At 44.5% G+C, this 13419-nt stretch overlaps 1 protein-coding gene across 2 annotated transcripts in view; it reads left to right on the forward strand.

Annotated features, from left to right (window-relative positions):
• LOC126095172 (uncharacterized) overlaps window positions 1–13419 on the forward strand; it is a 1128014-nt gene that overhangs the window by 826116 nt on the left and 288479 nt on the right. For both annotated transcript variants that reach the window (XM_049909900.1, XM_049909901.1), the window contains exon 4: window positions 6942–7029. In XM_049909900.1, coding sequence (XP_049765857.1) covers window positions 6942–7029 — 88 coding nt within the window. The remainder of the gene's footprint in view (window positions 1–6941; window positions 7030–13419) is intronic.

Below are 13419 nucleotides of genomic sequence, written 5' to 3' on the forward strand. Positions count from 1 at the left end.
ACTGCATGGCTGACACTCTTTGCCATCTTCAAGGTTAGTTCCCCGTAGAGAATCTTTAAGCGGCAATGTGTTCCCGGGTTCTGAGACTTGTGAGTGGGCGTGCATTATCTTGTTGAAGCAAGATTTTTGGTGGATTCTTGTCCAATCGAAAACGTCGAAAACGGTTATTGAGCTTATTCAGAGTCTTTCACGTATGCCTCTTACTTGATGGTTGACCCTCTTGGCATCACATCCACGAGAGTGATGCCATTACAATCCCAGAAGACTGTCACCATGATTTTTCCGTCAGAGGGGGTTGTCTTTAATCTTTTATTTTGTGGTGAATGAGGATGATGCCCCTCCATGGACGGCCTTTTTGTTTCCGGCACAAAGTGATGCACCCAGCTTTCATCCCCTGTAACGATCCGCTACAGAAAGGCCTCTCCTTTAATCTCAAAACGCTCCTACAATTCAGACGAAATGGCCAGTCTGTGAATCTTGTGATCGGCTGTGAGCATTCGTGGAACCCATCGTGAGCACCTCTTTGAATATCCGACTGTCTCCATCATTGAAGATGCACTTCCAACGCTGACCGACAACTGTAGAGCCATTGTCGAGTTGTGATGCTCCGGTCAGCACGAATAATCGAGTGTGCATGATGCAGCACGTCTGGAACAGCGGCTGTGCCAAGACGCCCCGAACGTGTCTGATCATGGAGCTCTGTTTCTGCATTTCCTGAGGCTGTAAATTTATTTTCCCATCAACCAACTGTACTCCTATGAACTGCAGCATCGCCATACACTCCACACAAACGTTTATGGACGTTCACCACGGTAGCATTTTCTGCGCACAAGAATTCAATAACAGAGGTGCTGCTTGTGTCGTGAGTCGTATGTAGACGCCATTTTGACGCTGTACTACTGCTCTGCCATACATCAGAACGGTTCTAAACTTCACCGACGCACAGTACAAACATCAAATGTAAACCACTAACAGGGACATTTGTCTATGTATATTAATGGCTTTAAAAAAATGGGACATTACTTATTGAACGACCTTCATATATCTCATCTCATCGTCGTCGTGTAGTGGAGATGAGCGAACGACGATGGGGGCGAGTGCAGTGGAGGTGGCGATGAGGAAATGGAAGCCGAATCTGAGCCGGTGCCGAGCTTCCGGCTGCACCCCGGCAATGGAAGCCCGCCCGTGAGCACCAGACGAAAAACTGGGCAGAGGGCGTGCACCCACATCCAGAGGCGAAGCAGCAAACGGAGGTGGGGGAATCCCGAAGATTACTGCGGTCCGTTGTCACTCACAGTCGTTTAAGGAATCCCTCGAGGCAAATGATCGATGACAGGGCCTGAACTGTGCAACTATCCATAGTAGAATATGTTGGAACCGTGAAGCGAAATTTCCCGAAAGCGTCAGCGACGATGATCCAACATGTGTTCCAGTAATGGCCCCAAAACTCGAGGGCACACGTTGGCTATGTGCCTGAAGTTTGGGCCACGCAAAGACCTGCTGAGGCAGGGCTGATTGATGTGCCGCACAGGCTCGGCTCTGAGGAGTCTACTGTTCAGTTTCCGTATCCAGTTTCCGCCAAGTGTCATCGCACCATCTGCTTGCAGCGACGACGCCCCAGTGGCCTCGGGTGTAGCAAGCGAAGCACATAAAGCTGTAGAGACTGGTGAGCCACAATGCGGTGACTGGTCGTTTTCGGTGCAAAGCAAAATGACACCTTGGTGAACAACGACTACTACCGAGCTACGAATCTGTGTGGCTGAAAGTGGCTAGATAGTGTGGACGTAATGCAACAGAATCTGCAAATCATGATCTGCTGCTGTGGCCTGGGCAGTTTGCGGAAAGTCTTGCAAAGGATTTGTATCTTTTGCACCAATGAAGCAACATGAAGAAGGAGACGAGGTGAATGCGGAATCTGTGCCAGTATAGACACGATAAAGATCATCTGCGTTGGCATCCTCAGAAGTGATCCAATGCGCAATCAATATTTGTTATTTGAGAAAGGAAGAACCCACTATCACAGATTCTGCGCTGTGCGAGTTGGTACTGACTGAGAAGGGCTAAACAAAGATTGTAGAGATTTATCGTCAATCACCAACGAGAATTTTCTTCGATAAAGATACTGGTGAAACTTATTGAAACCACAGAGAATAGTGAGAGCCTCCTTTCCAATTTGCGGATAACTTCACTGAGCTTGGTTCAATAACATCGAAGCAAAGGCAATCAGCTTGTCAACAGGACCAAATTTATTCGACATACTGCACCGATGCCGTAAGCAGAAGCATCCGCACCCAAAGCCACAGGATTGGTTGGATCAAAATGAACAGTGCATCTATCACTAAGCAAAGCATCTTTCAACTTCTGGCAGCAGACTGAGATTTCCGAGAACAAACAAAAGGAGCGTCCTTCCTGTGCAAAGGAGCAAGGGAGCAGCGACCTCAACGGGGCTGGGGATAATTAAACTTTCAAACCACTGTACAAATAACACCACTGGTCAGAATGACGTCGGACAAGGGGGAAAACGTATGGCAGAAGAAAACTAATAGTTACAAAATGTAGCAGTAGATGGCGCTGTAACCATCATAATTTAATATCGGTCGACTACAAATGACAAATGAATCGTACAACAATGCGTCAGGTGTAAGTCTGACGTTAAACTAACTGTACTGCTAAGTATGCACGGGTGTACAGATGTGATACTGTTAGTTGCGTAAGCCCTTCCACCACGGCAAGGTCATATCACATCGAATGGGAAAAATTGGTTTTTAATTGTCCTGAGGCCAAAAACCGCATAAAAAGCATCAGTTAAAATCAAATTGGATTATTAATTTCCGTGAAAATTGCGCAAAACATGTTCAATACGCTGTCCACCGTTTTCTGCAGCAAGTTGAAATCGAGAAACAGCATGTTCCACAACTGATTTAAGTGTTTCCGGGGTCACGTTCAGAATGTGTTGCGCAACGCGTGACTTGAATGCAGCTATGTTTGCAATCGGAACACTGAACACATCTTTCAGATAGTCCCACAGCCAGACGTCACACGGATTAAGATCAGGAGAACGGGACAGCCATGGTGTAGGGAAATGGCGGGTGATAGTTCTAGTATTTTCGAATTGGCGCTTCAGCCGCAGCTTAACTCGATTTGAACTTTGCGGGGGTGCGCCATCTTGCATAAAAATGATCCCATCCACACATCCACGCTGTTGGAGAGCTGATGACGTGGCTGCACAAAGGACACTCATACCGCTTACCAGGTAACAGGTAACAGGACCAGAAGCACATGTCTCTTCCAAAAAAATATAGCCATATGATAAATAATGCCGTAAATCCGCACTACACAGTGACCTTTTCAGGATGAAGTGGTAGTGGCTAATTTGCGTCTGAATTTTCCGTTGCCCATATTCGACATCTTTGTGTATTGAAATATCCTGTCATATGGACGAGGGCTTTGTCTGTCCACAAAATCTTCCACGGCCAATCATTGTCCACTTTCATGCGAGCAAGAAATTTTAAAGCAAAGGTCTCTCTTGTTGGCAGGTCCAGAGGAAGCAACTCGTGCACATGGGTAACTTTGAATGGATAGCAAAGAAGGATGTTTCGTTGGATTTGACACACTGTGCTCACGGGTATGTTGAATGTTCGGGTAATTCTCGTGCACTACACGTTTTCACACCACCACTCGTCTCCTCCTGCATTGCTGTGGCCACTGCTTCCACTGACGTCGAATCAAATCGTATCCTCCCACTACCAGGTTGCACACCAAAACAACCTGTCTTTTCGAATTTCCAAATCATTATCTTCGGAGCCACAGCAGTCATCGGTCTAACGCCTTTTTTCAAACCCTTCATAGTCCGGAACTTCGACAGAGACGTGTGCACAGTCATCATTCTTGTTATACAGCTTTACAAGAAGAGCGCGAGCGGTCTGAGGCGCTACAGTCATGGACTGTGCGGCTGGTCCCGGCGGAGGTTCGAGTCCTCCCTCGGGCATGGGTGTGTGTGTTTGTCATTAAGATAATTTAGGTTAAGTAGTGTGTAAGCTTAGGGACTGATGACCTTAGCAGTTAAGTCCCATAAGATTTGACACAAATTTGAGGAAGAGCGCGATCCTGCATTGAGACACTCATGGCAACGTCACAGAAGCGGAAGAAGGAAAAGCCGTGTACACGGCGTGTTTACACCAACTTCAATGGGTCGCGCGAACGACAGGTATTTTCACTTATGTCGTCTGACATGTACAGCGCCATATATTGATCCTTTTTCTTCTTCTGACATACTTTTTTCCCTTTTCCGATAATATTCCATTGCAATTTGACGCCATTCTGACCAGTGGTGTTATTTCTACACCGTTTTGGAAGTTTAACTTTAATTATAATCACCCCGTCTATCGGACGTAATACGTGAGCTTCCTTAACACAGACTGAAAATTCCGCTCATTAGGTGGGGTGGAAGGTCACGGATAACAAGCAAATATAATTGCAATGGGTGAACACCCTGGTTATTAATGACATATCCTAAGTAACCAAGTTCAGTCTGAAAAACAAACACAAACATTTTTCTCTGTTACGTTTGAGACCTGCTGCAGACAACACTTGAAACAGAGAGCGAAGATTCCTAACGCGGTCATTTTGAGTGTTACCTGCGACGACAGTGTCATCTACATTATTTTAGAAAAATGTAGCTTTTGCAGTGAGCTGCTCCAGAATGTGCTGAAATACAGCGGGTGTAGAAGCGCTGCGAAATGGGAATGTCAAAAATTTGAAGAGACCCAGATCCAACAGTTCTTCCAGATGCGGCAAAGGGTAACAGTTTTCTGGAAATAGGCGCACAGACGGATCCTGCAGGACGGCTCCTTTAGAATAATAAGAGGGTACACTCACTGATTGGCAGTAAAGACTGCTTCGAGGCCGCTATCTTGCAAAGCAGTGAGTTCCTGAGCCTAAGAACAGGTCGAGGTCTAACAAAACGAAGCTTTGCCTGTAGCCTCCGGAAACAAATCCTGAAATTCTGCCCATAACTTAGAAGCACTGCCCCGAGTATCAAAGTAAGAAACAGAAAGTACGTTGTCCTGAATGTTTAACCTAAACAAATCAAAACCAAAAACATTAGTTCTGTCTCGGTAGTAAAGCACTGTAAATGTCACTATCTTCATCAGATGTCGGAAAGTTACATGAAGCCTACAATTCCCTAAGACAGGAATGTATTGGTTGTTATATGCCGTCAGCGTGTGACGTGATGTGCACAACTTAGGTTTGCCAAGCAGTTCGTAAATGCTACGGTTGAGCGAAGTCTGGAGCTCCAGTGATAAGTTGCAAACGAAGCAGTATTAGTAAAGGACGCGAAATGTTTGTCATCTTTACGCAGTACTGCAGATGAGTTGGGAGTCTTTCCTGAACGGCTATTACACTGTTCGTTTGCACTAATGACACTGTGGCGTTTTTCAAACACACTTCACACGATTTGTGACTTAGATTTGCCTCAAGGAGTGGCAGAAGGGGCTGCATTACGCTTCTATAAGCACACAGACTGCATATGTGCCCGTATGCTCCAAAAAAAGCAAGTCACTTGATGCGAGAGGCAATATCGGTGATCATGTGTCGCATTACAGCGAGGATAGGACTTCACACCTTGTTTGGGACGTAACAAGTTTTTAGGCGAGCGCTCTGGCTGTGGCCGGCCATGCCGCTGTCTAAAAGCTGGCTGCGAGGCTTCTTTGCCTAATAAAGAAGAATGTTTGTCAACACCTTGTATGTGATGCACTGCGACGTGTCTACTGAAGTGTGCGAGGTACTCTGTCCAGTCTTCCTCCGCCTCGACAAACTCACGAAATGGGGGCGCATACATAGGCGGTTTTGGCGGTGACGCTGCCGTTGGGTTCGGCGTCTTGTGTGAAGCCATCTCCGCCGTTATGAAGAGCTTTATCACTTGAAGCAATTGCGCCATTTGTTGACTCTGAAACTGAACGAACTGAGACAGGCCAATTGCAGGCAGCGCAGCAGGTGATTGGGGCGCCGTAGCCATGATTAATTAAACAACGCACAAAAAAGACAATTAAGGACAAAGAAAGAAAGTGAGGGGTGCAAAAGAAGTTACCATGAAATCTAAAACATAACGAGCAGAAGGAAGGCAAACAAAGGGGACAAAGAGACAAGCAACCGAAAGGAACGATTAAAAAGACAACAGAACATGGAGAAAGCAACTAGAATTGACTACCACATGTAGGTATGAGTACTTCTCACCATATGTGTTGTGTATGGCTTCGTACATAATGGTGAGCAGAGATGGGCTGCAGAGTGGTGCGGCAGCTGTTGTCGTAGGAAAACAAACAGAAGCAGAAATGATTACCGAATAAGTTAACATTGTAACACGAGGATTTACTTAACTTGTATTTCACCAAGGATACGAATTCCCATAACAAAAATACCGCAAAGATTCGAATTTAGCTTGTATAGTAGCAATTAGGATGAGTTTCACGTACTAAGCAGAAGTGATGGTTTCGTAGCGATGAGGCTCCAAGTGCAAATGTATGGAGCGGCTGCCGCCGGCCGTCCTATATTCCGGTGGCAGAGGGCGCTCATAATCTACAGCCTCTGGAGGCATGGCTCAGCAGGTGCGGACCACTGGGTCCGCCACATCCTATGCGACTGCTGTCAGTGTCTAACGCAAACTTGCTATTCTATTGTCAACTTCGCAACACCCGTGAGGTTGTATCGATATGTGGTAACACACTCTGTGCTGTGTTTCTGGGAAGAGGCTACATCATCACGGTGGAGAGATTGCGGCTCGTTTCTAGGCTAAAACAGTATCCTGTTTCAACTTGCGGTCTTTTATTACATTTTAGTAAACTATGAAATAATATTTACTATGTGTTTCTGGTAGGATGAATAATCGTAACCAAGTAGCCGGTTTTGGACATACTCTGAAAAGGCCACTCCTTTTGCAGAACATCTCCATCCTGGTGGTGCTGCTCTATAGTTGGAGGATCGGAGCGAACGCCAACCGACACGCCGCTCTTCAGGACGTCTACTACGGTGAGATTCCTCAATATTTCATTATTGTTCGGCATATGTTACCCACTAGTTTTTCTGCATGTCTGCTGACCTTGATAAAATAAGTTGACAACATATATCTCTGTACTTGTATGTGGATGGTCATATTTCATTCTATGCCAAATTTAGCTGTACAGTCAGACAGTGTCGTACAATTTAAATTGGTTTCCCCTTGAAAGTCACTGGAATTTAGATGAAAAGAATCTAAAATACTACCGTGGCCCTCCGTGCCCTCCAGGATAAGGAGTAAAACTAAGAGGAATATCGGTACCTGGCGAAGACAAGCAGAAAGCGATGCAATCTAACCAATAACTTTTGCTAGGTATAGGGTAGAACTAATTAATGAGGTGTCTAATAAGCTTTGGCAACTGAAGCAGAATAAATGGCCTTTGGCAGAGGCGCACGTACCTCCAGCATTATGTCTAATGCCATGCTTATTTATGTTTTATTCGTGTCAGAAACATTTACGATGTATAAAATAATGTACAATATTTACATACCTTGTGTATACATATTTACAAGACAAGCTGATTCCTGTACGTGGTGCCTCTGCATACATATCTGAAATAGGTACTAAACTGAACGTCAGCATTCCAGAAGCACTTACGAGTTCAAACAATGACATGCTCTACCATGAGTAGTAAATGAGCTTTCCGATTTCCTTGAGGTATAGTGGTGCACTTTCGCGACCTCTAGCTCTGAATTACAGATTACAATGATCCAGATACCTACAAAATTTGGTATTTTTGGAGTACACGGATGATGTGCTGTTTCACGCAAACTAAAAAAAAAGTCTTAGGTATTTCCAGCAGGTGTTCTCAAGTACAAGAAAAATTTCTATGTTGAGAGCAATATCTTTGCCACAGGATGATCCCATAATACAGTTCCACAGCCTAAACCAGTTATCTTTCCAAATCAAATTTGCATTAATTGTTTTTCAGTTTCGGTTACAAATTGCTTACAGTATGAGTAGTTTCGGGTTCCCTCGCCCATCTTCAGTTTTACGTACTTGTGTCAGCTACCCTTGTTCTCTCTATCGCTGATACACGTGAGAAACTGTGTTCGGATGTGGAACTGTGACTGAAATTTAAATATCAACAGGGGTGCTGATTTCTCTCGCGAAGAATATGTTGGCTATAGCGCAAATACCTTTCGTTCCCGTGTAATGATAGGACCCATACAACACCACCACGAAACTTTCCAAATCATAAACCATCATCCACGTTTCTTTGTACATAGTCCGCAGCCTTGACTGCACACGCCAGCGTTCGTTATATCGGGTTGGTGTCATAGACTTCAGTCTGATGATTGGTTCAACGCAGGTCACCACGTTAATCTAGCCTGCAAACGCCTCTTCTCCTCAGAATTACTACTGACATCGACGCCCATTTGAACCTCTTTGCTTGCTTGCTTGCCTTGCTTCTAACAGTTGTGACCGCCCCTCTCCACACATTTTCCTTCATTATTCAATTAACAATTTCTTGATGCCTCATGAGGAGTCCTATCAACATTCTCGTCCTTTTAGTTAAGAGGTGCCGTAGTTGTATTTCCTCCACAGTTCGATTTAGTTACTCATCATCGGCTATCCGACGTACTCATACACTGTCCAGTCACATTAATGTGATCACCACTCAAAAGCCTGGATAACCACCTTTTGCAGCACTAATCGCTGTGACACGTGCAAGAGGAGAGTCAGTGAGGTCCTGGAAGGTACCACCAGGGATGTGAAGCCATGACAACTCCAGTGGCGTGGCCAGCTGCGCTAGGTTGAGGATGCACGGCGCGAACAGCCCGATCAGGCTCGCCCCACAGATTCTCGCGTTGGAGTACAATAAACATAGCGTGGTGCTCTTCGAACCATGCACGTACCACGCGAGCTGTGTGACACGTTGCATTGTCCTGCTGGTAGATGCCATCGTGCCGAGGAAAAATAGTTGTGTTTAACGGTAGACGAGGCCCACAAGGACGGATGCATACTTGTGTTGATACATTGTGCTTTCCTGCATGACGGGGTTATCTACATCTACATCTACGTGATTACTCTGCTATTCACAATAAAGTGCACGGCAGAGGGTTCACTGAACCATCTTCAAGCTGTCTCTCTACCGTTCCACTCTCGAACGGCACTCGGGAAAAACGAGCACTTAAATTATTCTGTGCGAGGCCTGATTTCTCTTGTTTTATCGTGATGATCATGTCTCCCTATGTAGGTGGGTGCCAAGAGAATGTTTTCGCAATCGGAGGAGAAAACTGGTGCTTGAAATTTCATGACAAGTTCCCGTTGCAACGAAAAACGCCTTTGTTTTAATGATTGCCACTCCAATTCACGTATCATGCCTGTGCCACTATCTCCCCTATTTCAGATAGTAAAGAACGAGATACGCTTCTTTGCACTTTTTCGATGTCATCCGTCAACCCACCTGATGCGGATCCCACACCGCACAGCGATACTCCAGAATATGGCGGACAAGCGTGGTGTAAGCAGTCTCTTTAGTAGACCTGTTGCACCTTTCAAGTGTTCTGTCAATGAATCGCACTCTTTGGCTTGCTCTACCTACAACATTATCTATGTGATCCTTCCAGTTTAGGTTATTTTTAATTGTAATCCCAAGGTATTTATTTGAATTTACAGGATTCATGTTTGTGTGACTTACCGCGTAATCTAAATTTAGCGGATTTCTTTTAGTACTCATGTGATTAACTTCACACTTTTCTTTATTCAGGGCCAATGACCAGTTTTCGAACCATACAGATATCTTATCTAAATCATTTTGCAAGTCGTTTTGATCATCTGATGATTTTTCAAGACGGTAAATGACACCATCATCTGCAAAGAATCTAAGACAGCTGCTCGGATTGTCTCCTATGTCGTTAATATAGATCGGGAACAATGGAGGGCCTATAACACTTCCTTGGGGAACGCCAGGTATTACTTCTGCTTTACTCGATGATTTTCCGTCTGTTACTACAAACTGTGACCTTCCTGACAGGAAATCACGAATCCAGTCACACAACTGAGGCAATACTCCGTAGGCACGCAGTTTGGTTAGAAGACGCTTGTGAGGAAAGGTGACGAAAGCCTTCTGGAAATCTAAAAATACAGAACCGATTTGACATCCCATGCCGATAGCACTTATTACTTCGCGAGTATAAAGAGCTATTTGTGTTTCACAAGAACTATATTTTCTGAAACCGTGCTGACTATGTGTCAATAAATCGTTTTCTTCGAGGTATTTCACAACGTTCGAATACAGTATATGTTCCAAAACCCTACTGGAAATCAACGTTAGTGATATAGGCCTGTAATTCAGCAGATTACTCCTACTTCCCTTTTTGGGTATTGGTGTGACTTGAGCAATTTTCCAGTCTTTAGGTACGGATCTTTCTGTGAGTGAGTGGTTGTATTTAATTGCTAAATATGCAGCTATTTTATCAGCATACTCTGAGAGGATCCTGACTGGTATACAATCTGAACAGGAGGCCTTGTCTTTATTAAGTGATTTAAGCTGCTTCGTTACTCCGAGGATATCTACTTCTATGTTTCTCATCTTGGCAGTTGTTTTTGATTGGAATCCAGGAATATTTACTTCGCCTTCTTCAGTGAAGGAGTTTCGGAAAACCGTGTTTAATAACTCTACATTAGTGGCACTGTCGTCAGTGACTTCACCGTTGTTATCGCCAGTGAAGGTACTGATTGCGTCTTGCCATTGGTGTGCTTTATCTATGACCAGAATCCCTTGCAGTGAATGCCACGGAAACATTCCCCACACCACAACGTTCCCTCCTTCAGCCTGGACCTTTTGTTTTCAGAAGTTTCACGCCGTACACGTCAACTGCCATCCGTGTGACAGAGCATAAAACGTGATTCATCTGAAACGCCCACCTGTCCCCACTCAGTGGACGTCCAACTGTGATACTAGTATGCAGATTCCAGCTTTCGCAACCGATGAACAGCGATCAGTAAGGATGCATGAACGTGGTACTTGCTGCAGAGGCCAATATGCAGCAGCTTTCTCTGAACGGACGTGGAGAAGACACGGTTGGTAGCCCGTTGGTACATCTGGGCGGTTGGTTGCCAACAGTTTCACGCATATCCTCCCGTAAACGTCTCTGCAGCCGTCGTTCGCCACTGTCATGTATGGCGCATGTTGGACAACAGTCATCTCGTGGCTGGTTTTTTGAGAGCGCCATTTTGTCATGCTCTCGGCACCACGTGCAATGCGGCACGCCAACGGCTTGAAAACCTAGCCGTTTCGGAAACGCTCCCACCCTTGGCCCTTAAACCGATCATCATGCCCTTTTGCACTTGGATAAATAGCTCCGTTTCCGCATTACGAGAACGAATGCACTGTTTTCTCCATTCACCCGACACGGTTTATGTACCATCTGCTTTCAGTGCTGCCACCTGCGGCCTGTGAGTTACTGCACGCTAACGTCGAGCGTAGTCGGTGATCACGTTAATTTCAGAGGACCGTGTATAATGTTTAGCTTTCTTCTGCAGCACTGCATTTCTCAACCTTCTGTTGTCTTCTTGTTTGAATTGTTTATTGCCCACTTTCCACTTTCGTACATGACTACACACCAGATAAATACCTTCAGAAAAAGACTTATGACATTTAAGTTTTCGTTTGAAGCTGACGAAGTTTTCTTTTTCTGGAATACCTTCCTCTCCATTACCCCTCCACAGGTATTATCTTTACAATTACGCTACTGCCAGTTATTGGTGTCGGACGTCGTAACGTAATTTCTTCAGCATTGCCTGGTCGACTACACTACATTACACATTGTTTTACTATTTATGGTATTCATCTTACAATCCCTTTTAAAGACACTACCAGTTCCGTTGAGCTTATGGTACGAATCACTTGCCATCTCTCACAGAATTGCAGTCTCATCGTGAAGCTCAGTTTTCTTAATTCTTTTCTCTACACATTAATACCCTTTCTAAATATCTCTAAGCTCTCTTTTACTGCATGCACAGTGCACAGATCGAGTAACACCAGGGACAGATGACTATTCTAACTCGCACTTCCTCATCCGATGCTTTCTTGTCATTTGATCCTGATAACTGCTACCTGGTTTCTATAGAAGTTGCAAACAAACTTTAGCTCCCTGAATTTAATCTCCGCTACTTTCACAATTTCAAAGCCCGCATTTCGCTCAGCAATGCCACACGCTTTGGCGTAATATACCGACGCTGTAAACATAGGTTTGCTTTCTTCAACTCTGTCTTATAAGATAAGCCGTAGGGTGAGTACTGTCTCGCGTGTTTCTACATTTCTCCGCAACCCAACCGACCTCCCCAGTTGTCGGCTCTTATAAGACTTTTCATTCCTCTTTAATTAACTCATATCAGTACATTCCAACCGAGATTTTTGAACAGATGGTTAAGTAATACTCGTATTCACACCTGTCAGCTTCTGACTTCCTTGGAACATTGCGCCTTGTAATAAAGTAGAATTAGGCACAGCAGATACAATTCCATGTTTGCATTTGTCATACTCAAGGTTCATGCTCGACTCACTACTGAATGCTCTTCTTTGCTTTCAGCGTATTTAGAATAGTACTTCCACTATGAAGGTTTTTTTGTTAAATAACAATATTGTAATTCCTGTCACACTGTTCCCGGTCGCACTGCTTTCCCTAAATGCATGTTAAACCCAGTATTTTCTTCTTGGAAGCAGTCTTCCTGTTAGAAACAGCGTATTCTTTAATGGTTTCCTGTGCCTATTTCAGTGTATAGTTTTTGTTTTGCTGTCGTGTTCAACTGAGGAAGTTTTCCCCAAATCAGTGAGTCACATCGAATGTGCCGAAGGAAGTAAAAGACAATGTCAGTGCGTTAAGTCAGAAAACACACCTCGGAAATTGTGTATTGACACAAGAGGTGTCATATTGTCTTGTCCAACCGCTGTTTGTACATGTTGGATAAAACATGAGTACGAAAATATTCAGATTTATTTGTGATAGAATTATGCAAACATACTTCGCTAGTACTTGTTAATGACTGGAACATGTTCGTTAATGGGAATTAATGGACGCGATATAGACTATTGTCTAGCCTGGCTGCCGCTGTGGCCGAGAGGTTCTAGGCGCTTCGGTCCGGAACCTCGCTGTTGCTACGGCCGCAGGTTCGAATTCTGCCTCGGGCATGGATGTGTGTGGTGTCCTTAGGTTAGTTAAGTTTAAGTAGTTCTAAGTCTAGGGACTGACGACCTCAGATATTAAGTCCCATAGTGCTTAGAGACTTTTTTTTTATTTTGTCCAACCACACCACCAACAAACACGTGTCACTGAAAATGAGTGAGTGAAGCAAATTTTAATCTTCGTAGAATCTATAGCCTACAACGTTGAATCCGATCGGACATACTAAAA

This window comes from Schistocerca cancellata, chromosome 8, assembly GCF_023864275.1.
Source record: "Schistocerca cancellata isolate TAMUIC-IGC-003103 chromosome 8, iqSchCanc2.1, whole genome shotgun sequence".
Classification (NCBI taxonomy): Eukaryota; Metazoa; Arthropoda; class Insecta; order Orthoptera; family Acrididae; genus Schistocerca; species Schistocerca cancellata.